Source organism: Primulina eburnea, chromosome 15, assembly GCF_022965805.1.
Source record: "Primulina eburnea isolate SZY01 chromosome 15, ASM2296580v1, whole genome shotgun sequence".
NCBI lineage: Eukaryota > Viridiplantae > Streptophyta > Magnoliopsida > Lamiales > Gesneriaceae > Primulina > Primulina eburnea.
This window is the reverse complement of record NC_133115.1, coordinates 2,646,777-2,673,835: the sequence shown is the minus strand read 5'-3', so window position 1 is coordinate 2,673,835 and position 27,059 is coordinate 2,646,777. Positions and strand designations below refer to the sequence as shown.

The window sequence follows — 27,059 nt, the reverse complement described above, 5'->3', positions numbered from 1 at the left end:
ACGCAGCCGCTATCTTTCGGAACAAGTGGTTATGTAATCTTGAATTTTCTTGGAAACTTCCTTCACTTTTTTCGTCATTTTATGTGGAATGCTCTTCATCCAGGCTCTCTTCAATTTAAACAAACTATTTTGTTTACTCATAATTTTGTTTTTGACCACTAGCTTTACCATTGGACTAGGGAATTAAGCGCTTTTTATTACCAATATGTCTCCTAATTATGGCGATCTTTATCTACTCTTAGAGCAATGGGAATGGTGCGAACTCGATCGGGTGGTGGTATCAGTACTTCTAAAGGATCTGTTGTCAAATTTCAAGATGCGAAACAATTCAAGGATTTCAAGATTTGCGTTGATGCTCTAGTTGTTGACTCCGAATTACCAGCATTTGAAAAATTAAAGTACTATGAGCTCTGCTGCAGTCAAAAAATGTTTCTTCATGGCCATCTTATTCAGGGTCTTGGCAGTAAACTAGTTGTCGCGATGATTTGCAAAACAGCAAATATTGCTGCCGCAATCAAATCTTTGAGTCTAGTTCCCTCTCTTCAAGATTTGAAACGTTGGGATATAACTCTTAAATCTTTTGAAGACTTGGGCATGGGCGTTGGATTTCTACGTGCACGGATAGATAAGCTAGTCGAGATTTCGCGCAAATACGAAACTGTCAATGAATCATGGTATGCAATATTTGAGCATGTTGAAGAGAAGACAAGAGCTTTAAAGAAGGAAGTTTCGACCATGGACGCATTGGCAGAAAGCATAGCGGGCCTCAAAGCATCAATAGAAAGCGTGGAGGATGAGATGGATGCCATCAAGGAGGAAATGAAAGATATCGACACAGAGTACTTCGAAGCCGCCGCTGCTCCTTGGTGATCATAGCTTGAAATTATGTGGGAAAATTGGATGACACCGGCAGGCAAAGCTGCGATCCTTCTGATATTTAAATTACGTTTGTTCATGATTTAAAATCTTGGTGTAGTTATTTGACTACATAGATTCTCGCATGAACATATTTTGTAGTGATCTTTAATGTGGAAATCAAGTCATATTTATTCTAAGTAACTGTTTTATTAGTTTGTAATAAATAAATGGAAAAAATTACAATTTTGGTCATATGATTTGTCTTTTCTCTATTTTGGGTCATGTTATCGATCTATTTACGATTCCAAAACAGACCTACTTTGTTTACATATATATATTTGTGTGTGTGTAGATATAGTGTATATTTCAAATTTTACGGTCAATGAGAAGTCTCTATTCCAGGTTATGATTAATTTTATAAATGATGAAATGAATACATTTTTAAATAATAATATGTCAAAAGTGAAAATTTTACAAATTTATTCACAATAAACTTGAAAATTGATCCACACCGGGGCCTTTTCTACTTCTTTCAATAGTTTGTCTTCGAGGCAGAGTATATCTTTCTTTTTCATCCAGTGATGTCGGCATCTCCTCCTTATTCTAAGCTTTTGCCAATTTTTTTAGAATCAAGATGGCTTTCATCTTTAAAATCGTTTTTTTCCAGTGAAATTGTCTATATCGAACTTCGTTGATTCCATCGTGTGTTAGGAACTAAATTATCAAATATCTAACTAATTTGAGAGAGAAAACAATCTATTCAATTCATAGATTTAATTTACAGAAAAAAATAAAAAACTCTCAGATCGCACTCTCAAAGCTCTCGTCTACTTGGGATTAGGATTCCTCAACTGGGAATGAGATGATTTAAACAATGAGCTGAAGCCTCTATCTATAGAGGATATTCTGCACATGTTAATGGGTGTGAATGGAAGATGACAGCCATTGAAGAATCAACAATAGCTGCACCTACCGTCGAAGAAGTGGACCCTCTAGACGGTGGCTGTAGATTTCCAATTTGAGTTCTTCGTCGTGTTTTCTTTTCCTACATACGGAGTCACTTGTAATGGGATCAAGTTTTTTCTCACGAACTCCCAATTTTCAAGAACACCACAAAACCAGAAGGCCTAGAGCTTATCTCATCCTTTAATGAGCATATATCTTCTCCCACCCCTTTCTCTCTGTTGCTTCCTTTTTGTCTGGAATCAGCTCCAAAGGCTAATCACGATTATGGGCCTTTTCCTTATTGGGCCAAAATTTAAGTCCTCGGCCTTCCAATTTTCAAGCCCGAACCATTTCCAATCGATATAAATTCTCGAGACAGAAAAATGAAGTTCTAGGCCTTAGAGTTCGACGAGCTGCTGCTCTATGGTAAAAATAACTTTCCTTCATTCTAGAAATTTTGTATGATAAACGAGACAGATAGTTTCGATCAACCTACGAGGTGTACTTGTAGAATTTACTAGTTCGGTTTAGCTACTTCATTTTGACATCCTTGATAATTAGGATGGCTTCAAATAAGTAGAAGATCTCGAACTCGATATCTCGTCTTAAACTTGAGACATTGATGTCAGATGAACATACATTCAATCTTTTATATCTTGTGGGTAATAATTGTTTTTGTCGGAGAAAACATCTTCTCCGATTGATGTTTAATAGATAATTTAAACCCCGTTATAAGTTATTAAAATAGTTTTTTTTTATATATATATTTTCAGTTTTTTTAAGGTGCTTATTTTTAGAACTGTTTTGGGAACGTGGTTTCTGGAAAATATATTTCGGATATAAGTGTTGAAAATTTTGGTATTGCACCTTGGTTCTCCTATTTTTAGGTAATTTATTTTAAGCCACAATTTTTAATTTTTTTTATTGTAATAAAGTTGTTTTCATAATAAAATTTTTTGTTAGAATATATTTGAAAATATAATAGTGGTTATGATTTTATATGTATGTATCAAGCACTATATCTGAATTTAATTTTTTGATATTTAATTATTTTTATAAAAAAAAATATTTTGCCTCCCCAATTTCAATTTTCTAACTCCGTCCATTGAAGTAAGCTCCAACTTTCAACATCCGAAATTCTGTTAAGAGCAAATGATAGTTGATGCAAAAACCATATTGAAAAGACTAGCATGAAAAAAATTATCCCCACGTGATTATTCGAGTTGGTATAGTAGAATAGACCAGCTAAGCACTTGATCGGTATTTATAGATTTGATTCATCCCGATCAGCAATTCTTTCTCAGACGAACCAATCTCTTTTCAGTAATATATTTATAGATTTGATTCATCCAGACCAACAATTCTTTCTCAGACTGAACCAATCTCTTTTTCAGTTATTACTTAACTTAATTCTCAGTTTGAATGAGAATGATCGTTCCCATTTTCAGGTATTACTTAATTTATAAAAACTTTAACTTATAGTAACTAATTTAAATCTATATATTCATTAATAATTATAAATATTTTATGTATCGTTTCATTCTATTTTTTCTCTCATTCCTATCATGTCCTTGATCAAATGTAGGGAAAACATCCGAGATGCTTCCCAGTAAATCATCAGAAGTTTACGAACCAACATCGTTATAGATTAAAGAAAATGAATTTCCAATGAAATTATCGTTTCCAAGCACGGGTTCCCCGGAAACACAAGTCATCTCGATTTAATCTCAACTATTTTATCCCCGAAAACCCGGCAAAGTTTGAATCTTCTTTTATCTATCGGGTGTTGATTTCTTTCTATCTTCTGAATATTGCTTTCATGGAGGCTGAAGCCTTCATATGCAGAGTTCTCGTTCAGCTGTTCATATACTTCGCTGAAACCCTTATTTTTCACGAAATAACAAAAGGGTTTGAAGCGAGTTGCAGGTAGATATAAGGAAGATGTTCACGTGGAGTATCGCCAAATCCGCTGAGGCGATGTTCTCTCGCTGGGCGGTGAAGCGTCTTTGTAAATTCTTATTGAAGAAAAAGTTGGGTCAGTTTATATTGGGAGATATTGATCTTAACCAGCTTGATGTTCAGCTCAGAGCAGGAACTATTCAGCTCACCGATCTTGCGCTAAATGTCGATTATATAAACCATAAGGTAGGGGGAATATGTTTTGTTCGTTCAATACCTTATTTTATTGTTTTGAATACTTTATTGGAGTGTTGTACTGATTTTCAATTATTGCACTGAATTTGGTTTGGTGTCTCTAGTTTTAAGAGAATATATAGTTTATGGAATCATGTATGATGATAAGTTTGAAGCTGGTTTGCTGCCGGGAATCTAGTTTAGTCGATTGTAATCATTAGTTTTAAATGATCCCCCAAAAGTTTGAGTACATTCGCTCTGCGTCAGTGCCACACCCATGAATTTGGATCCACAGGGTGCATTTTCTGGATTTTGTTTGGACGAGTTAAGGTTGGGGATGCATGAAGAATTTGAATTATTGTACTGCTATTGATAGTTGTTATTTTTCAGTTAGGGACAGCAGCAGTTTTTGTGAAAGAGGGGTCCATTGGATCGCTGAAGGTGACTATGCCTTGGAAGGATGGTGGTTGTCGAGTCGAAGTGGACGAGCTTGAGGTCGTTCTTGCTCCACGAAGAGTGAAGGTTTCTGAAGATAAACACGAAAGTTGCAGCGACCCAAAAAAGGACCATACTAGTTTCAGCCATGTTTCTAGCAATCTAGAAAATGAAGTTGTGAACAGTGAGATGACAAATGTTGTTGTAGATGTTCATGAAGGAGTTAAAACTATTGCCAAAATGGTGAAGTGGTTGCTAACCAGTTTTCATGTGAAAATTAAGAAACTAATTGTAGCATTTGATCCACTTCTGGAAGAAGAAAATAAAAAAGGATTAGATCAAACATTGGTACTTCGAATCGGTGAAGTAGAGTGTGGAACACATATCTGTGAAGATTATTCTTCTAGCAGTTCCACCAAAGTTCATAATTTTCTTGGCTTTAGTCGGTTAACAAACTTCATGAAATTTCAGGGAGCGGTTCTTGAATTGCTTCATATGGACGGTCTTGATCACCAGTCACCGCCTGAAGTTCGCACCGAAACAACTCATGTTGACTGGTTTTCAGGACACAGTTCATCTGGTTCCATGACTACGATAGTTTCTGGAGAAAAAGGAGGTTTTTCCGGGAGTCTCAAATTAAGTATTCCGTGGAAAAATGGTTCTTTAGATATCTGTAAAGTGGACACAGATCTTAACATTGAGCCTCTTGAATTAAGACTTCAACCTAGCAGCATCAGATGCTTCATCTTTCTGTGGGGTCTATTCAAAGATATTGGTGAAGAATGCCAAGACCATAATCATCATGGACTGCCAAACAGTTTGTTGGCTCCAAGCTATTGCATACCTCCTGACAAGGGGACGTTAAGTAATGAAGGCTTTGCTGGTAACTTCTGCGTGATGGAGAAAGAACCAACAAATGCTCTGCTATCGGAGTCCCATCTTATATCTGATTGGGTGAGTAAAATCCAGAAAGATCGAAATAACGAAGAACCAGACTTTGGAGCAAGGTAGGTATCTGTGTTTGCATTTAAAGTTTTCTGTAATCTTTTCTCAACCTAATGGTTTTAGAACAAAACAATCTACGAGTCTGGAACAGACAAAAGAGACCAATTGTCAATTGAGAAAGTGGGAGAGGTACAATGCCCTTATCAAATCTAAGATAGACTTTTTGTTCCAGACTCTTAGATAGTTGGAAAATCAGAATGGCCAGAGGACCAATCACCAAATTTTCAACCTTCTTATCTGACCACTTTCATATGTTCTTGATTAGAAAATGCAACCAACTTAAATGACTTGTATAATGTGTTAGTAATTGAAAAGTCTTGTGACATTTTGTTTATCTGTGCTATTAAAATAATCTCGTTGTAGTTTTTCATTGAGACTATAAATGTCCGCTTTTTGGTCACCAGATCATATGTTAGCTTTTCGTCAATAGTTTAGTCCATTTAAACACTTTCCTTATATGTTATTCATTTCTTGGCAGCGTGGACCAGTTTTTTGAGTGTTTTGATGGGCTAAGAAATTCACAATCAGCTTTAGGGAACAGTGGCATGTGGAATTGGACTTGTTCTGTGTTTAGCGCAATAACTACTGCATCCAACCTTGCGTCTGGATCGTTACACGTCGTCTGTGGTATGCACTTTACGTCTCGGACCTTCGCATCTATTCATTTTTTAAATTCATATGATTATATATGATTTCAGAATTAGTCTTTTTTCACCTTTTTTCACTTTCTCGTTTACTCCTCTTGTGGCTAAGTGGGCGAGCGAAGAAGTCGGATAGTGAAATGTGGTGTGCCATGTGGTGAACAGAAGAATAACGTTAATTTATATGTTTGGTGGGTTGGGAGTTCTGAATTTATTTCAGTGAATGATTGATGTTAACTTTGCCGAGCATTCCCTCATCAACTGATAACTGATGATAGAGATGATAGCACCATTGGCTTCACTGCTTTGGTGCTCTGGTGTTTAATATCGTGAATATAAGTGGTGTGAGTACATTTTCTATTGGCAGTTATAAAAAAACAGTGGCACTTGGATCATCTTATTGTTGCAAATGCTTTATTAAGCATGAGATTCATTGTTTTATGCACACTCCATATGAAGCTATGGAGTGATTATGTTGTGGAGTGCACCTTGTTTGGATTTTGTTTTGTTGTGCTGGTGTGCCTTCCAATTTTGTTTTCATAATTGAACTACATACCCTAATTTCTTTACATTTTCTTCCTATGCGAATGCCTGTTAAATTTTGCTTTTTTGGTTTTGTATTTATCATAGAAAACTGATATAGCTTTCTCTTCTCCTTGGTGCAGAGCAACAGCATGTTGAAACAAATTTTAATGTGAGCATTTCAAAAATATCCCTTCTTTTTTCTTTTACTGATGAAGACCAGAAAGAGCCCTCAAAAATCAAGAATGATGAGGGCGATGCTGCTTTTCATATTCGTTGTGTGTGTGCCCAATTGGTGGACCTCTTGGTTGTCTTCCAGGTATTTGGATCAGGATATTTTATTACTCATTTTTTTATACGACATTCTCTTGCTGTATTTTAGTAATAATATGTGATGAACTTGATTTTCTCAGTATTTTACCGCTTTAACATAAATATATTGCAAGGTTTACAGGTACGCCCTCGAGAAATGAAATTTGAATCGACTGTGCACCATATCCAAGTAATCGATCACTTGTATTCCGAGAATGAATCAGAAAGTCTCCAGGCTCATGGTTGTAATGGGAATTCCAAAAGTGAAATTTCCTTGATCCAACAAATGCAAGATGGTGTACAAAGTGCTCTCCGAACTTTTAAAAAGTCGAGTAAATATCAAGGATTAGATCATTGCAGTGGTTGTCTTGTTGATATTTCATTGAGTATCCGGGACAACAATAGTTGTAGTCATATATCGAATAGAAATGATTTTCATGGCAAAGACGCCAGTGTAAAGTTGCTTCAGACCTCTGGCATCAGTCAGTGCCATGTCACAGTGAACTCGGGTTCTTCTGGTGGCTTGTTACTGGGACCAACATCTTTTTCCTTGAAGCTGGCGCCTTTTGTTTTCTGGGTGAACTTTGATTTAATCAGTATGGTGTTAGATTTTATGAATGAAATGACAAGTTGTATCAAACAAACTGCCTTGGAGAGTGGTTTTGTGTTGAAATCAGAAAGTAAAAGATACGGGCCCTCGCCTCTGGGTGATCAAGGAAAGATTTCACTTCAACAGGGATCCAGTATGACTAAGAAAAGCCTGGAGGGTCATATATTCTTTCCAAATGCTAGAATAATACTCTGTTTCCCGCTCAGAGGGCATAAAAATTATAGCAACTACTTGTGTGACGAACAGTTTATTGCTTTTGACATTGTTTCATCCAAAATTGGAGGGATGGAGAATCAGTCTGCTAAGACAAAGCCTTTGGAAACAAGCAAGAGAGATGTTATGGATGCATCATGCTCCTTGCATTTGTATTTGGGTAATTTATTTTTATTTTACATCTCCTCAAGTTTAGTGGATAAGAGTGTTGGAAGTGGAACCTACAGGCAGGAGCCCAGATTTGCTGTTGAGAAGATCGCTTCTGTTACGAAGGGAACTGGTCATCTGCCTATCATTTGTATGTTTTGGCAGGAGGGTGCTGTGACTGGTCCTTGGATTGCAAAGAAAGCCAAGCTTTTGGCTTGTCCACCGGAGAATGCAAGGAGTAAAGATAATCCTGGTGGAAAAGGTTTTGAGTTTGCCTCAGTAACCACTGTTAAGGATATTACTGATTTTGATACTCATTGTCGACAAGAGATTAGGTCGAGCTCTGCATATTTTTTGCATGCACAATTACCTCCTATAACCATTGATCTAGGAAAAGATCAGTATGAGAACATATTTGTGCTCCTAAATCAAGTGATAGAGCATTTTCCGTGCATTGTTCCTGATCCAGTCCGGACAGAAGAAGAGGATTCTACATCTCAAACATCAGTTTTAGTGGAATGCGGCTCTATTACACTTTCTGTTAACATAGAACAAGCATGTGATGTCAAGTACTCTGCACTTAAGGAACTTCCTGGTTCTTGGCATGGTTTGACACTCCAAGTGTACAATTTTGAATTACTTTCTGTGTCAAATATTGGAGGAATAAGGAGTGCCAATTTCCTCTGGGTGTCCCATGGTCAGGGCAGTCTGTGGGGTTCAATCACCAAGGGTGTACATAGAGAGTTTCTTTTGATATCATGTGATGACTCTACAATGGGGCGAGGTAATGGAGAAGGTTCGAATGTTTTGTCATCTAAGTATTCAGGTTCAGAAATTATAAACTTGTGGGATCCAGAGGGTAGTCATAATTTTACTTCAATTACTGTCAGAAGTGCCACTTTCATTGCCATCGGGGGGCGCCTAGATTGGTTCAATACAATATTTTCTTACTTTAGTCTACCATCTTCTGAACCTGATCAAGCAGGTGATAAGAGTCTGGATGAAATTCGTGGATCTTCTTTTGTTCTTAATTTGGTTGATGTTGGTTTAAACTATGAACCATACTTTAAAAAACTGATGGCTGGTGAAAGTTCAGATGTCATATCTTCTGAAATGAACGCCAGTGAAGCTATGGGTGAACTGTACGTTGCTTGTCTGTTGGCAGCATCTTCCTTTAAACTTTTTAACACAAGTGTAGATGATTGCACAGCAGGGGAGCACAAAATTAGACTTCAAGATCTAGGTTTGCTTCTATGTACAGTTTCTGAATCTAAGTTAGTTAGTGGTACCTACAGTGCAGAACATCTTAGGAAGACTGGTTATGTCAAAGTTGCCCATGAGGCACATGTTGAAGCACTTCTAAGGACAAACTGTGAGAATGGCCATGCATGGGAATTAGAATGTGAGGAGTCACACCTCGTGTTGAACACGTGCCATGATACAACATTGGGGTTGGTTAGATTGGCTGCCCAACTGCAAAAACTTTTTGTGCCTGATATGCTAGAACATGCTGTGCACTTGGAGAATAGGTGGATAAATGCTCAACAGGTACATGAGAACATGGATGAGAGGACCTTAGGTAACGAGTCTCCTCCATCGGTTTCTCACACTCGGACTTCAAGTCTAGATAATAAACCCAAGACAGGCAACTTGATGGATGAAATATGTGAAGATGTCTTTCAGCTGGATGTAAACGCAGATGGCCAAGCTAAATTTTTTGAACCACATCTTCGGTCGTTGTCAACTGATATTTCTTTTGGCGAACAAAGTTGTGGAGATGTAGAACATCTCTCTGCGGATCTGCCTCATACTAGGAATTTTTCGGCTCTTGAAGTCCGAGCTAGCATGGCTACATCATTAGATGAAAAGATCCCTGAGTTAATCGAAGAATATTTCTTGTCTGACCTACGCCCACTTTCGGAATTATCTTTGAAGAGCCAGTCATCTGACATGTTTTATTGCAAGTCTGGTACTGTTGGAGTGGCCCAAACTGGAAAGTGTGGCTGGTACGAGGATACATCACTTAGAATTTTAGAGAATCATGCTTCAAAAGTGAATGTGCAGTCTAATGTTCGGCAACTTGTTGAGATTGAGGCGTCTTCAAGTGATTCAAATAATGGTTATGTGGGTAAAGCAGAGGGTTGCATAATTTTGAAGAATATGAATGTTGTTTGGAGAATGAATGGTGGTTCTGACTGGTACAACTTTCAGAATATTTCTCGGCCTTCTGCAATACTGACTTCTGGAAGGGATGCAACCATATGCTTTGAACTTGCACTGTCTGGGATAGGATTTGAATACAAATTTTACCCTGATGGTGAAATATCTGCATCCAGGCTCTCTCTTACTGTTCATGATATCTGCCTGAATGACAAAAGTGATCATGCACCTTGGAAGCTGGTATTACTCAATTTACTGATATTTATTGTACTGATCAAATATTTTGTTAGCGCTATTATCTGATTTGTAACTAATCTGATTGTTAAGGTGCTTGGTTATTATCAATCTAAAAAGCATCCAAGAAAGTTCTCTTCGAAAGCAGTGAAGCTAAATTTAGATGCTGTTAAACCAGAACCTTCAATTCCTCTAGAAGAGAACAGGTATAATTTGTCCCCCACCCCCTTGTTTTTCTCTTTAATTAAATTTCTTGGCTTTGATGAGTACGCTGCTGTTGCTTTAATTGGTTAAATCAATGAATGTAAAAGATAGAAGGAAGGTGAAAGGAGGGGCAAGATTGGGATGGGGGAGGATGAGGCATCCCCTCACCACATTCAATTTTAATTGTTACAAGAGCCATTCTGTTTATGTTCTTTGCCCATGTTCAAATGATAAATACGCACCAAATAGTGGCCCCTCCATAATTTTGTCACAAATTTGCATTGAAGCTCCATAGAAATGTAAGTTGCATGTTGTGATCTGCAAGCGCATGTTCATGCTCATGGAATTAGATCATTTCAATAGGATGCATAAAATAGAATTCTCTATAAATTATCTGTGAAGTGGAAAGAAGGTTATGAAAGAAATGCAATTAAAATAGAGATAGCAGACACGTTGTTTGTAATAAGTTGAACCTTCTGAGTTCAAGCTAATTGTTTTCAAGCAGTTTTATTCTCTGATCTGAAGTATTTATGTTTGAGGATTGATTATCTTGTGGAATCGATAATTTCTGCTTCCTGTGCCACAGCTGGTCTCTTAAGTTTATCCTTTTGAAAATGACACGAACATATAATTCTTAAGTGTTCTTTCCCTGCGTGTAATTCGTTTGGTAATGTTGTCAATCATCAAACGGCATTCCTATAAATTTTGGATATTGATGAATGATGCACCCCTTTTTCTCTATATCATCCGTACAAGATTTCGTACCTAATAGCTGAATTGAGTGACCATATCTTAACCATGTGTGTACGTTTGTTGTTCCCATACGGTGCTTTATTTTCTTATTATTATGTCCTTGCCAGGTTACGCATTGCTTTACATCCCATGCGGCTGCATCTTCATCAGAGTCAACTTAATTTTCTCATCAACTTCTTTGGAAATAATAATTCATCAAGTGAACCCTCCCCCAATACTTCTTCCTTTTCTGATAAACCAGAAGAGCAACCAGAGACGAGTGGCAATATTCTGGGTTCAGTCATCAGTGTAGAGGCATTCCTTCCTTACTTTCAGGCTAGTTTGAGTATAATTTCTGAGTAGGCCTAGTTTGAATTCATATGTTAATAGCTAGGTATCTGGACACACAATTGAGTGTCTGTATTTATCAGGAAAAGGACGGTGTTAGCCCTCTCTATGTGATATGTGCTCTGCTTATATCGATGTTGCATAGCTGATTGTTTCAATTCTAACTCTCTCGATGTCACTTGCTCATCATTCTTTGCTTTCTTACAGAAATTTGATATATGGCCTTTGCTGATTCGAGTTGATTATAGTCCTTGCCATGTCGACTTAACTGCTTTGAGTGGTGGCAAGTATGTTGAACTCGTTAACCTTGTTCCTTGGAAGGTAATTTTTTATTTGTTGATTTCAAGTATGTTAATGATCCGCTGCTTAATTTTTGGGGTCCACCAAAATTGAAAGAATCCCATGAATTAGTGAATTGATAAACTAATTGATTAATGAGGCCGAAAACTATTACACTGGAATCCACAGAGTTTCTGATATTCACGAAACATGAGTATGTGGTGTTCTGCATGGCTACTGCACTAATCTGACATGGATTTGGGTGTATCTAAACTTTAGAAGATTATGAGAGATAACACATTCGTGTAGATTATGGTTATATTCGTCGTGCCCTATATGTGTCATTCGCCTTTCCTATTTAGAGCTACATAAACAGGTTGTTAGAACTAAGTTAGTTCTTAAATACATCTTTTTCTAGAAAAATAATAAACGTAATTAGATTATTTTCTTCTGATGTATTACTGTTTATTGTTTTTACCCAATGCCGTAAATGATGGTAGGTGGTAGCGGGGCGGTCAGTGACCGCCTACCGTCTTGGCCCCTAGGCTGTTGAATTTTTTTTACTATTTTTATACGTAATTATATATAATCCTGCAATATGTGCATAAATTAAATGTGGGTGAATGAATTGGCTATTATGTTTTGAATAGAAAGTATATAATGTATTAAAAATTAGGTTTTGTCTAATTTTGTTGACTTTTGCCCGCCTCACCCTCCCCGCCTCACCTTTGACCGCTTACAAAACCGCCCAAGGCAAAGGCGGTGTAGTCAATGGTCCCCTCCCGCCTAGACGGCCGCCTCAGCCGCAATTGATAACACTATTTTTATCATATAAAATATTTTTTATTGTTTCTCATCATACGGCATTTTGTTATTTTTACGTACTTCATTTATTTCATGCTTTTCTGATTTTTTTTTATTTTTAAAATATACTTTATGAATTTATGTGATTTATATATACAAATTGTATTTTATGTAAAATAGTGTTAATTTGAAAACATAGCCAGATCAGTTCAGAACTAGATTAGTTGCTTCTGATATATATGTTTCTGGAAAATAAATAAACATATGTCTAGCTTCTTCTGATATACTATTGTTTATTGTCTTACCATATAATTTTTTTTATTTTTTTCTTCATAACCAAAATCACTGTTTTTACCTGGTTCATTTTGTCCACACTTCTCCAATTTTTTTTAATTATTAATCTTAATTTTTCTTTAAGTGGTTTATATTTACAAATTATCTTTTTACGTAAATCCAATTAATAAATTATAGTTTTTCGCGTGTTTTTTCTTAATATTTATGCTTGGATATTATTGATTTATTTAATTTTATTCAATTTTTTATATTTTAGATTTAACATATATTATAAAATTTAAATTATTTCGAATATTAACATTTTATTGATTATTTTTACTTAGTTAAAAGTAATATCCGCAAAAAAAAATATCTAATACTTGGTCTCTTTGGCCATTTAAATAATCAAGACCTATTTTCGAGTATTTTTCCCAAACAAGCACTCGTTTCTTTGTTTTATTAAAAACATTTTCAACTCTCAAACAGATAGATGTCCACTTGTTATTCATTTTTTTTTAAAGAATGTTTCTCCAATAAGTAGAAGAAAGAAACAAAATAAAACACGATGGCTCCCAGATAGAACCATTGGACTTATTGATAGTTGCCATTTGCTAAGTCAGTATCATGATTTACCCCATGTCTAAATATCCATGTATACCGGCACTGGGATTCTGAGAAAAGAAACAAGCAGCATGCATTGAGTTGTGAACTTGTAGATGTGTTGATCTGCACGTTCATTTTACCTGTTTGGTTTATTACTCTCCACATTTACAATTTTTCGTTGCTAAATCTTGTATCTGTCAATAAGTTTAGTGTTTTTACGTCTTGTTTGCAACTTTGGGTGCTTACATTTCAAACAAGGTTTTCTTTAACACAGGGCACTTAACATTTGTAGTTTACTCCCTTTACTGCATATATGCATGCATGTCGCAAATATGGAATATTTGCTCCAGAACTTTCTGATTCATTTAACATCAGAGAGATCAAACATCAGATTAATTCCTACTTTAAAGTTTTTCTCAACAAACGTGCTAGCTTTGTGATAGATGTATGGATATGGACATCTATTATCCCGCTCCTAATTTTTGTTTGATATGGTGCTGACGAGGCCCTTTGTCTCTCGTTTTCACAAGAAATTTGTGAAAATCATAATCAATCTTGGTATGGTTTTGCTAAAACTATGGTTAAATGACTGGCTTCTTGAGGGTAGTTCTGTGTAGTAATGCGTATACTCGTGTAACTATTGCAAATTTAAATAATGGACGATGCATAGATTTGCCACTCTGATTGTTTGCATGAATTTGTTATAACCTCATAATCTTCATAGTATTTTTTCTCCTTGAGTGGTGTCATTGATTATTGAGTGGACCTGGGTATGCGAGTTTTTCTTTGACTAATAAGCTAAACGAGCTGGAGAGCCAAACTGTTTATCCCACTTTATTTTCCAATTAAATGTTTCATCTTCATGGCTTCTGATGCAGGATGTCGAGTTGCAACTCAAACATGTGGAAGGAGCTGGCCTCTATGGCTGGAACAGTGTCTGTGAAACAATATTAGGAGAGTGGTTGGAAGATATTTCTAAAAATCAGGTTGAACAAAATTTTACTGTTTCACTTTCTATGAATTCTGATACGGTGAATCCACCGAGACTTGACGATTTACATTTTCCTTAGATTCATAAATTGTTGAAAGGCCTCCCTCCTATCAAGTCACTGGTTGCTGTTGGTTCTGGCGCTGCAAAGTTGGTGTCTTTGCCTGTGAAGAATTACAGAAAAGATCATAGGTTAATCAAAGGAATGCAGAGAGGTAAATACTGTGAAAAACATCTCTTCGACTCGTGATGTGAGTTAAGGTGACAAGAGGCTAATTTGAGTTTTCTTTTGTTTACATGCGTCTGTCTTCCACACATTTTTCTCTTAAAATTTATTTGGCTTATTCATTACCTTTTTTCCAGACCACCAGAACTAGGGCTTGTTTTTTCCTTTCGGATGAAAAACGACATATATATATATATATATATATATATATATATATATATATATATATATATATATATATTTCACGCCTCTTACATGCTTGCTGATAATTTAGGTACTATTGCGTTTCTTAGAAGTATTTCGATTGAAGCCATTGGGCTAGGTGTACATCTGGCTGGGGGAGCTCACAACATCCTCCTCCAAGCAGAGTATATTCTGACAAGTATTCCACCGTCTGTACCCTGGCAAGTAGAAAGCAGAGTAGCTACATCTGTGAGAACAAATCAGCCCAAGGATGCCCAACAAGGAATTCATCAGGTTAATAATAAAAAAAATTATTAAAAAAATTCTAGATTTATTTTTTAGTTTGTCAGGTTTCAAGAGAAAAAATCAACTACTGATGCAAGTAAATCTTTATTGTTCATTAATAGATGCACAAAACTTCTTACTTCTTCCCCGCAGCTTAGTTTGAAAAAGTACAAAATTATCGTGTATTACCTACCTGATCCTCATGTATATTTGAGCAAGATCTGACGAATTTTTCAATGACAGGCTTGCCAGAGCATGACCGATGGCCTAGGAAAATCAGCTTCTGCCCTTATTCAAACTCCATTGAAAAAACTCCAGCGTGGTGCTGGCGTGGGTTCTGCTTTGGCAACTGCTGTGCGGGCTAGTCCAGGAGCAGCTATTGCCCCTGCTTCTGCTGCTGCACATGCGGTCCATTGTGCTCTTCTTGGCTTTAGGAACAGGTCCAGAATCTCTCTTCGTTGGTTCCCTAATTTTTTACCGGACAATTCTGGACTATTTTGCTTCAACAATCTCATTACCATCCACCCATAAATCAAGCCTTATAACGATTAATTATTGGTTGTGCAGCCTTGACCTGGAGCATAAAAGAGAATCACTAGAAAAGTACTTAGGCAGAGCCCCACCTCGGGAATCGATGCAATAGGTGTCCACAAAAGCACAATTCTAATGTTTCTTATTGACATGATTGAGAAGTTAGTTACTTTCCTTTCATTCATAAGCAGATGAATAAGAGGAGAAATCTGTTCATATCAACAACGATCTGTTCATCTAGTCAAGTATTTTTTGCAAAACATAGCATGCTGTTCATTCGGGATACACAGATCACCATTTAATATACAAAGGTAATGACTAATTTCTACCTTCTAAGATAGCTTCTCTCGTTAGTAATTCTTCTAATGTAATATTTAAGAAATTTTTCTTGTTAATTTGATATTACTCGGAAAATTACATGGTCGACACTAAGCAAAAGCCTGTTCTTCCATTTCTCAACTTATGACTTGTGAGGGGGAATATGTCAACTTACAGTACATATATTCTTGTTTCCAGGTGTACATATGTAAAGATATTGTACAGACAGGAGACTCGATTTATGGGATTTTTTTGCAGTCAGAAAGGCATCTTGTGGGTAGTGTGAATATGTTGTGATTGATTGATTCATGGTTTTAGCACAACAATTCAATCAAAACCTTGTAATTATTTGCTTCAATTGATTGGGGTTTTATTTGACCTCCTTGTGACGATTTATGGTACCACTATATTGCTATTTATTTACTGTGTGGCTAAATTGTTGTTTTGGAAGCCTTTCGAGTCATGGCATCGGCGTATATATATATACTAGATAAAGGGACCTCAATTCTTGAGGTGTCTTACCCAGATTTGTAGTCCAACATATGAGCATTTATATTTATCTCTAGACGAGTATATAAAAATTATTTAGATAAAAAAATATATGATACCGAAAGTACCTTAAATCTGAGCTTATGCTCAAATGACAAATATTCAAATAGATACAATGAATATTTACACTTGTTATATTGTATATGTTTTGGCATTAGTCAGTATTTTTTGGTGTTACGATACAAAAAGTTAAAGAGTTCAAACCAATGAAAGATTAACCGAGATCCTTATATATTTGTGTGTGTTGTACCTCTTCGAAGTTCCTGGTATTCTTCTTATACGTAAGAGATCAAACACGTTTTGCTGACTCATTACATAACTGGAAGCCCTGAATATCTCCATTTTTAATACTTGCTTCGAGCTGCCAACAAACAAAATAAATAATAAATAATAAATAATAAATAATAAATAATAAAATAAAGGGGTTAAAACAATGAGTCAGATTTAAAAGTCGTATACCTGAATGTGAGCGATGCAAAGAAGAATGCTACCAATCGGCAGCCAGAGTTTTGTTTTGCACAAAATCTTCGGAAAGAAAATCTTCGTATTTTAGCCACAATTGTTTCGGATTGGGTGGATTACAATGAACAAGGACAGTAGCAAACAGTTGACGCAAAGCATGATGTAGTAAGTAAGTAGCAGCCTCTTGGATACACATATCAGCAGTGTTGTCTCCCTCCATTAAACCTAGCTTTTGTGCAGCTTCTCTAAATGTAGAAAATGTTTCACCATTGACTGTCCTTAGGTATTTAAAAGAGGTAGGTTTTGGCACATGCATTAACAACAACTTTAAATAAAATTTTTCACCATCTGAGGGACGACAACTATAAATCCGCCCTATAACCTCTTGTTTTTTACGTGGTTCCCATTCTTTTGAATCACTATGCCACGTAAAGTATTCAGGAAATTCAATATACAAGCATTTCATTTTTTTTGCATATTCATTGTATTCATTCATGAAAAAAAATTGTGTTAGCATAGTTTTTTTGAGTGTTAAGTTGTTGGCAATGCTCGTAAGAGATTGATTAGAAGGGAAAGTAACTACTTGTTCATTCTCTAAATGAATTGGTAAACATATTACGGATGGATGTATATGATTTAGCTCAAATTTGAAAATACGCCAAATTGCTTCAGGTGGTGAAATCCATCTTGCACACTGGAAGTTTTTAATTTCATCAACTACGGGATAGCTCTCATTTGCAACTAATGTATATAGAATCTTATCATGACCCTTGTAAATGTATTTGTATATATATTTTAGAGCCTGAATAGTGGAACATATTTCAACATTAATGTGACAATTAAATTTGGCTAAGAGATATGGATTAAAAGGCACAACCCAACGGTTATCAAGTTGTGCCCCCCTAATAGTAATGGAATGATTGTTATTTCGCCGACGATATATAGGGTATGAATTTGTTCCATATTTAGTGGTCTCGGAGAATTCTTTAGGGTAATTAAACTTACATGATCTATTTTTCATACAAGGGCATGTTGGATTCAATGAGCCACAAGGTCCATGCATCATATGCTTAACAACAAGGGAAAATAGGTATGGTCGAGCATGCGGATCAGGTAATTCAGCACAAACGATTCTATCAAATGCTTCAGGATGAAATAATTTTGAAGCTTTATTCAAAATAAGAAGAAAATGCGCATGAGGTAAACCTCGTTTTTGGAATTCTATTACGTAAGCATAAGCAAGGACATGACCAAAAATTTCTTTGTTAAACAATTCGTTTTTTAGAACTTGTAATTTTGCACGAAATATTCGAGAGGTTAAATCAGGCCTGTTTTGTATTTCATCAAAAGGTAAACACAAACCCTTTATTTCTGGCCAATTTGGATTCGAAGTTGTTGTTAAGAAAATATCAGGTTTTCCATAACGTTGAACTAAAGTTATAGCATCCATATATCTTTTACGCATATCTCTAGGTCCCCCAATAAATGACGTAGGTAAGATTATGCGTTTTCCAACATCGAGGCCCGTTTGGCAACCTTGTGTAATACTATCTAGTAAACCACGATAGGCATCATTTCGTAAACGGTTTTGTATGTCTGTAGTACTGAAAAAATCTAACCTCGATGTTTCAATTTTGATGTACATATCAACTACATATTGTTGAAGAAGCCTTCCAATATGCAATAGAAAAGATTTATCATTTTCTCTTATTTGTAACTTATAACAGTAATACTCACGACATGATACCGTTGACCTTTGAGTTTTGCGCTTGCTCAAATCTACATGAATAAAAAAACAACTTTATAACATAAGTAAATGCACACATTGAAGCACTGTAATTTAATTTTATGGTTGGAAAATTTACAAGCTAGAATCACCTTCGTTTTCAGTTTGTATGCCATGTGCAGCATTTGTGGAGCTTTGGATGTCGTAAATGGTTTGGCCTCTGCATATCGGTTTAGGGCGCATTTTTTTTTGCATTTGATTCAACCTCGCAATTTTACGATGCCAACCAGATTCCCCATTAGGAAATATGAGAGGATATTGCATAGGATCATAACAAGAAAAGTAGTGTTTGATTATCTGAGGGCGATTATCTTTTGGATAAACTTGTATATGTTGGCTTGTACATTGTTTGTTGGCTTGTACATTGTTCATGTTCATTAGATTCTAGCCATATTCCAGCAACTTGAGACACTGTAGGCTTAGTAAGACTTCGTTGGTCAATAATAGGGTCAGCTTGCAAGGAAATTTTATATTCGCTCAGATTTTTAATGCTATTAAGGCTCCGGAAGAAACTTGCGTATGGGTTCAGTGCTAAAATATGAATCAATTTTTGTATAAGGTTTTCTTTAAACTTTGTGCTTACACACATTCGATTCGATATTTCATGTTCTACAACTGCAAGTTTTTGGGAATTTCGTTATTTGACGGTATTAAATGATCCATGAAGTGATAAAGTTGAACTTGTACACGGAATGTGTAAATGCCATCATTTCGTCTAGATAAAGATTTGTCGCAATGGACTCCAAGTGATGTAAACGCGAACATATTATTTTAACTACGAACACAGTTATTGAATTCTCTAGCATCTTCAGCACTACCACAATATAATTGTACTAAATCGGAAGGCATTTCTGTAAACAAAAGATTTATTTCTCCCGAGGCACAACAGAATGCCGAGGGTTCTAAGTAAATACGCTTTGCATCACAAAATTCACAGTTAGGCACATCAGGTAGCAGGTCTGGACAGTTCACTATAGATTGTAACAAGTCTGCCTCAACACAATTCGTATCACTGCTCATACATATTTGTAACTGGTTTTTTTTATTTCACCGGCTATTTTTTTGCCATTCTACGATCTTCTAAGCAAACATATTTTCTTTTAGGCGTGTTTTTTTCCATATTGACATCTAAGGAATTTTGTTTGTGTGAGTGTGACATTACTGGCAAAATTACTCACTAAACATGGGAAACTTTTATAGTGTAAAGAGGACAAACATTTATGTAGTTTAAAAAAACGAAATAAAGCGCAATATGGCACATAGGCAAGGTGAGTAATTTCTGAAAGGTTGCAAGCCAAACAGGATATACAGTGAAAAATCTTAATCGAAAACCAAACCTATATCCTGGTCGGGTTGAAGAACCTAGCATTTTTCCTGTAGGCAACTCCTCAATGAGGGTGGACTGCACCTTTAATTTGCTGCAATAGTGTCCAGGCAATTCTACAAGGAAAGTTATATTAATAAAATACAAATTAAAAGAACACTTTGACTCATACTCAGATTTTCTATCTTAGAACGGGTATATTGCAAAGAAAATTAGACATGCGTCATTTCAGGTATTCTTAAGCACGGTGACACACGAATTCACGTATAACGAAAGACAAAGATCATATAACCATGGGGATTTAGTCGGTAGGAGACTTATTCCACAGAGCATGCCAATCCAATGCGTTTAAAAAGCAAATAAGCCAACACAATGTTTGAGAAGAACGACAATGATAAGACTAACTGAGGCAAAACGAAGCTCCAAGGAAAAGCACAACAACTGACCCAGGAAACACTTTTGAATCCCAAACCAACGAGGCCAGGGTTTTTATTTTACTTAATACATGGGTTTAAATAACAGTCTGGGCAAGGGCCATTCGTCGAAAGGAGACACTTTAAGATAGATGTAGATAGGTGTAAGTCTTTGTTATTATATTATTAATTTTATTTGAACTACGTGTTGTGTTTTATAAAAGCTAGATATTAGTTGTTTTTTTTAAAACTTTACTGTTTAAAAAAATGAAAAAATAATTTATGTTTAATTTATAATGAAGTTGAAAATAAGAAAGACAAAGTGGTTTGTTTGCGCAAAACAAGAAAAACTGTACAATTTTATCGTTCAAAGCAAGAGTTTATAAAAGAGTTAAAATGATTTAATGTTTTGCACAAATAAAAAATGAAATCTTGAGGCCAACATCATTTAGCTTAAAGTCCGTTTATAATCAGGACAAAATCACAAAGCCTGCTGGCTAAGCAAGGTAATAACACATGGAATGCAAAGTGCCAATAACATATTGAAGCAAAACTGAGGCAGGAGGAAAAACATTAACTCACCCAGGGAAAGTTTTCGACACCAAGAAATAGATAACGCCGTTGATCCAAAAGCAAAGGACCTAGAAGAAAACCAAAATCAATATAAGCATCTACAGTCTCAAAACAATGGCAAAAAAAAAGCTAAAAACAGATACATCATAGTTAATAAACAACGAGAAATAAATAAGGTAGAAAAAAGTCTTATAATTTTAAAAGCCTAGACGAAAGCGCGACAAAGTTTTTCCATTAGTAACTCAAATAAAAAGCAAAAGTTACAAAAAAAAAAAACGAAAGCTCTCCCTTCAAGCGAAGGATAACCAGAAGCCATCTACGAAAACATAAGAAAAGTGACTCCAAAGCAACGAAGCCTACGGCACCGAGTAAAGCTTTGTAGAACGATTAATATAGCTACAAAAGGAAGAAAATACATGAAGAACAACAGATGCAAAGACAACAAAACAGAGGGGAAGGCAAAAAATCTTAAAAGCCTAGACGAAGGCACGACAAAGTGTTATTCTTTAGTCACTCAGTTGAACAATAAAAAAAGGCATCTACAAAGGCATAAGACCAAATAACTCCAAAATAACGAAGTCTGTGGGACCGAGCAGAAATTTGCAGCACGATTAATATAGCTACGACAGGAAGAAAAGATATGAAGAACAGCGGAGTAGAAGACAACAAAGCAGACGGAAACACGCACCTATAAAAACCGGTTGGGTCTGCGGCGATGAAGCAGCGACCGGAGCTTTTAAGGAGAAATACTCACAAGCAAAGGCAGGCTTGGAAAGAGACGAACAACAAATGCAGCAGCTGAAGGGAGAGGAACAAACAGATAGAAATGGAAAAGAAGGAAGATGTGGAAAGAGCCGGTTGCAATAACCCCTATGAAAAAGCCCTCCTCTTGACAGCACGAATTCGTGAGTTGTTGGGCAAAGAAACGTAGGCCACGTGTACTTACTTTTGACCGGGAACTCGCCACAAACCGGAGGTGGAAAGAACCGGTTGCAATAACCCTTATGGAAAAGCCCTCCTCTTGACAACACAAATTCGTGAGTTGTTGGGCAAAGAAACGTAGGCCACGTGTTATTACTTTTGACCGGGAACTTGCCACAAACTGGCCAAAAAAAAATTATTCTCTCTTTTATATATATATATATATATATATATATATATATATATATATATATATATATATATATATGCTGCACACCTACAGTGCACATCTATATGAACACCTATTGGATACGATGAATATATATAATTATTATTCATGAAAAAGGTTTATTTGCAAAAACCCATTATTTCTCCACTTTAATTATCCACCTCCCCTTGACTACACACGAAGAATCAACCCAAAAAAATCCTTCCGGGAATAGAAATCCAACACTTATATTCATTAAAATACCACAAAATACATAGACAAAACAAAAACCAAATTACAGGTGCAAATTAATACATATTGAACTGCGGACATTTATACACTTTCTGCAGAAACCCCAGACCTGACATTTAATTCTTTTCGTGTTACCAAAACCAATCAAAATTTGAAAAATATTCCTAGCCATGATCAAGAAACATGCTGCATCAGTTAAAAAGCCCCTGTAACACGAAGAAACGAAATCAAATTCAGCACAATAATTTATACAGTTTTATAATCTTATTAAAAAGAAACTGTATATTATCTATCACTCACCTTTAAATACATTATTATCATGAGCCATTTCATGTGCCTTCAATTCATCGATTCTTTCTAATCCTCGATCCATATTCTTATCTATTTTCTTAGATACGACGTTCGATCTGTGTAGGCCGAACCTCTCCTTCCACCGGCTCGTCCCTTTGGCTATTCTTGGTGACACATTTCCGTAGTCGTCACCACCAATAAGAAGCTCGTCTCTAGGGGTAGCAGAGCCACCTTTTACGCCGTTTTCCTTCGTGGGAACCAATTTCCCTTGGAAAAAAGCTCATCAGCAGAGATCATGGTGTAATTTGGGACAGAGAACTCGAAATCTGAGGAAACAGGGGCTTCCCTATAGATGTTTTCGAGCTTAATCGGGGGCTGTTGATCCGCAAAGTCGTTAGAAAATGAGATTCTTGGTGTGATGTTGTAGAGATTCTGTTGTTGTGGATCATTGTTGAACATGTTTAAACATGCCATGAAACAACAGTAGCTAGCAAGAAAGCTAACACACACTTAAAGGGGTTTGTATTCTTGTTATATATGTTGGCCTATTCTTGGACTCCACATGCAATGTGATAAGCCTTCGAATACAGGGAATGGTACTCTTTCATGTGCTTGTATCATTTATATAATAATACACACACACACACACACAAAAATATGTGTTTGTGTGTGTATTATTGTTATATAATGCTAATTATTTTAACCAAAAACTTAAAAAGTTTCGAAAACAAAAAGGGCCCTCATTTTCACTTATATACGGATTTTTTTTTCACATTATATGATACATGCATTGGATCAATTTTTAAATTATTTATTTCAAGTTTACAATGTTTGAAAATGGAGCCATGATAAAAAATAATATATCTAACTTCTTTCGGTTTTGTCTTTATAATATCACGTTCTCTTTAAATGTTTATGTTATTCGTTCTCATAATTATCCATCAAATTGCCACCAAAAAAATTCAAGTACAACTTGCGTTCATTGCTGGTTACTAGTATTTTTTTTAGTACGAACGAACTCGCAGTCGGTTTATTTTGTATGTATTGTGTAAACTTTCATGATATTGCAGTAGCCTGCAAACCACACTAGGAAAGTAAATCAAACTGAATAAATCTTGTGCGAAAAGCTAATCCGATAAAGTGTTGCTATGAAAAATAGAACCGTTAATTATTGATCAAATACTCACTTCTTCGTCAATTCGGACACACGTACAGTTGAAGGTTGGTTACTAGTATGTCATATAATGTATGTGTGCACTGCAGAAATATTCAACATTTATATATTATTTGAGGGTTGATCAATTTAATATAAAAAAAACTTAGTTTTTGGATAGCATAATTTTTCTATTTATTTATTTAACAAATTTAATTTCGTTGCCCATACTCACCCGTGTGAGTTTGCTACGAATTAAAGTGACATTTATGAGAATTTTAAATTTGTTCACAGATAACATGCACGACCTCAATTATCGTGGTCTTTGGATGGTTATTATATGATACATTTATAGTATTTCTCCCTTTATTATATGGTCAAATATTACATTTTAGATCCACGACGTATATGTCATCTTCTATAAAAATATGAGAAGATCCGTAATTTCTATAAAAATATGAGAAGACTCGCATGATCTAATAATATTGAAACGTAAAAAAAAATACTCCTGATATAACATAGACCAAAACAAAATGTAAGGAAAAAATATACTAAATTATTGAATTGAGACCAAAGTATGACAAATAACGTTATCAAAAGCAAAAATAGGTAACTTACTGGAATGAATTTGAAATTTTCTCTAATATAAGATATATATGATCAAATTTAACTTTTAAAAATTTATATATAGGATTTTTATTTTCACCAACAAAAATTAATTTATGCTCAACATTAAAATTTCACAAGTACAGTTGGAAGGCATGTGAGTACATTTAAAATGTCTTTATGGTTAAACTAGGTTCATTCACTACATGTTGACTAAGGCTTGTGAATGTTTATTATTATTTTCCTCTTGATTATAAAATAATGGATAGTGTAACATGAAAAGTTCAATTAAAATGTAAGCAAAGCCATTCTAAAGATGGTTTTGGATTCTTTAAATTCTAATGACAATTTGTTGGATTAAACATGTATGAATGAGAGTAGTATTGAGATGAGTGACCTCCTAGGAAGTTCTCATACGTCAAACTGTTGCGCCGCTTGATCTGGTTCGCTAAGTGGCCGTAAAAGAGTGACATCAAATCTTAACGAGTAATACTGTATTTGCTGGGGACATGGCCGACGGTAGGGGAAGGGTAAGACTGATTTCTAAGGGATATGAGATATCACCAGCAGATAGACACGCACATTCTCAGACTCATGGGCCTAACAGTCCGACTCATTAGCACTCAAGTAGGCGCACTCTACGCTGCCACAAGTATAAAAAAATAAAATTGCGTTTTGGCTAACAACTATAACTTTTGGCCTAGTGATAAGCGCTTGATCCTAACACAATCGATCGATTTTATAATAGTATATCGTAAGATATCAATACGAAATATGTACACTGACTAAAAAAATATAATATATAGATGAAATTTCAAAAGGTAGGGGTGAAATGAAAGGAACTTCCCTTGATAATTGATGCATTTTCACCCCTTGTGATATATAATGCATTGTTCAGAGGTCCAAGATCCATAATTTCTTATTCAAAAGTCATTTGACTAGTAAAAAGTAGCAAATAATCCGCCACAAAATTAATTAATTTAATATCAAATGTCGCTTAAAATATATTAGAGAAATATTTTAAAAAATAATTGGTATATTATAACTTACTGTTAAATTAATTTATACATCATATATTCGGCCTCCCTCTTATCCATGAAATGGAAATAGATGAATCATAAAATTATTGCACATTTTTTAAGATCTAGATTTTGACGTTTTCTTTATGCAAATAATATGGTTATTTTACCTAAAATTGAATAAAGTATATATCACCTCGAGTAACTTCAAATTAATATTAATGTTCAGTAATAATGATAATAAATAAATAGAGTTGATAGGACACGTAGAGCAAAAGAGAAAAGAATTAATTAAGAAGTCAATAATAATTACTCTACCCATATTTTTATACATTATATTATTATTATTAATTGCCTCCAATGATGTATTCTTTCCCCTTAATTAGTCTTAAATTAAGATTTAACAATAAGTATTTGTTTTTTAAAATAAAATTTATTTTTATTATTATTATTATTATTATTTTATAGTATAAAATTAATTATTTTAGACACATACTCATTTGTCATTTTACGAAGATTTAATAATACAATATAGACATACGTAGATACACACACCGCAACTCATCGTGCGTAGATTTGTTGCCTTTAGGCCAAACTGGCAACAACGTAAATCCAGTGGCACATGCAAGTTTAGTTACATTATCATATTTCAATAAGTTTCTTATGAGACGGTTTATGTGAGACGGATCAACCCTACTGATATTCATAATAAAAAAAATAAAACTTTTAGCATAAAAAGTAATATTTTATCATGGATGACCCAAATAAGATATTTGTCTTATAAAATACGACCCGTGAAACCGTCTCATACAAGTTTTGCCATCATATTTTTAAGCTAAACTTTATTATAATTTAGGTGGGAATTTTGAAACGAAATCGAAAAACTTTCATTTTCGAGCCGGCTGCCCCTTGATGCTTCGTGTTGGATTACACATTAAATCGAACGATTTATTTTAAGAGGAATTAATCTACTCTTAAGTGAATTTTACATCTTTCGTGCTTTTTTTTCTTGTCAAAATGAAAGAGGTAATATATTGTAATAAAATCTCTTGTGAAATAAAACTACATTATCCACCTATACTCGGACATTCAATTTTGGCTATAAATTAATCGAATACAAAATGGGTATTCGTGAAAAAAGATTCGAGTTGAATGGGTGGAACTCACATGGTTAATCCAATGCTTTGGATTAGTCAAATGGCTTCAAAACAGTTGGATGATTCCCAAGATTCAAATTTACTAAAATGAATAACTTAATTTTGAAGAAAATGTTTGGTCTCCCATTAAATGGACAATCTTTTTTCGTCTTTTTACTCCTACATTTTGTAACAATTTTTTCTACTATTTATTTTTATTGAGGGTTTTTTTTAAAAAAAATTAACTAAATAATGGGTACCTTGCATTTTGCCCTGTTTAATAATTGAATAACAATGTATGGATAAGTTTCTGGCCACCTATTGGCTTTCCCCTCTTTTGTTGTATTTACAATTAAAGTTAAAAACTTGGTCAAATT

The 27,059-nt window shown here is 35.1% G+C and overlaps 3 protein-coding genes and 1 long non-coding RNA gene across 7 annotated transcripts; 2 read left to right on the top strand and 2 right to left on the bottom strand.

The window, feature by feature from the left end:
* Positions 1 to 246: 246 nt before the first annotated feature.
* LOC140814356 (B3 domain-containing protein Os01g0234100-like) lies at positions 247 to 870 on the top strand. The gene has a single exon (XM_073173304.1). The coding sequence runs from the start codon at positions 247 to 249 to the stop codon at positions 868 to 870; it is 624 nt and encodes a 207-aa protein (XP_073029405.1).
* Positions 871 to 3,379: 2,509 nt separating this feature from the next.
* Positions 3,380 to 16,418, top strand: LOC140813764 (autophagy-related protein 2-like). Of its 3 annotated transcripts, XR_012114006.1 has the most exons (15): positions 3,380 to 3,948; positions 4,327 to 5,378; positions 5,855 to 6,003; positions 6,683 to 6,858; positions 6,994 to 10,221; positions 10,309 to 10,421; positions 11,280 to 11,487; positions 11,707 to 11,820; positions 14,337 to 14,444; positions 14,529 to 14,661; positions 14,947 to 15,149; positions 15,384 to 15,580; positions 15,708 to 15,783; positions 15,863 to 15,982; positions 16,188 to 16,418. XR_012114006.1 is itself a non-coding variant. In XM_073172476.1 (14 exons), the coding sequence occupies exons 1-13, from the start codon at positions 3,745 to 3,747 to the stop codon at positions 15,781 to 15,783; spliced, it is 5,961 nt and encodes a 1,986-aa protein (XP_073028577.1). In that variant the 5' UTR covers positions 3,380 to 3,744; the 3' UTR covers positions 15,784 to 15,832; positions 16,188 to 16,418. The 3 variants fall into 3 exon arrangements, 1 of the variants encoding a protein (XP_073028577.1); XM_073172476.1 differs by lacking the exon at positions 15,863 to 15,982 and having other exon boundaries at positions 15,708 to 15,832; XR_012114007.1 differs by lacking the exons at positions 11,280 to 11,487; positions 14,529 to 14,661; positions 14,947 to 15,149; ... (2 more) ...; positions 15,863 to 15,982; positions 16,188 to 16,418 and having other exon boundaries at positions 14,337 to 14,398.
* A 369-nt stretch (positions 16,419 to 16,787) lies between these two features.
* On the bottom strand, positions 16,788 to 22,185 carry LOC140813765 (uncharacterized). 2 transcript variants are annotated; one of them, XM_073172478.1, is made up of 5 exons: positions 21,785 to 22,185; positions 21,106 to 21,164; positions 18,879 to 20,226; positions 16,998 to 18,779; positions 16,788 to 16,899 (listed from the first exon to the last, which is right to left on the bottom strand). In XM_073172478.1, exons 3-4 carry the CDS (start codon positions 19,162 to 19,164, stop codon positions 17,026 to 17,028), a joined length of 2,040 nt encoding a protein of 679 aa, XP_073028579.1. In that variant the 5' UTR covers positions 19,165 to 20,226; positions 21,106 to 21,164; positions 21,785 to 22,185; the 3' UTR covers positions 16,788 to 16,899; positions 16,998 to 17,025. The 2 variants fall into 2 exon arrangements, with proteins under 2 accessions (XP_073028579.1, XP_073028580.1); XM_073172479.1 differs by lacking the exon at positions 16,788 to 16,899 and having other exon boundaries at positions 17,183 to 17,245; positions 18,006 to 18,779; positions 21,785 to 22,184.
* Positions 22,186 to 22,457: 272 nt separating this feature from the next.
* LOC140814944 (uncharacterized) lies at positions 22,458 to 23,000 on the bottom strand. The gene is made up of 2 exons (XR_012114214.1): positions 22,778 to 23,000; positions 22,458 to 22,683 (listed from the first exon to the last, which is right to left on the bottom strand). It is a non-coding gene; the product is annotated as an uncharacterized lncRNA (long non-coding RNA).
* Between the last annotated feature and the right edge of the window lie 4,059 nt (positions 23,001 to 27,059).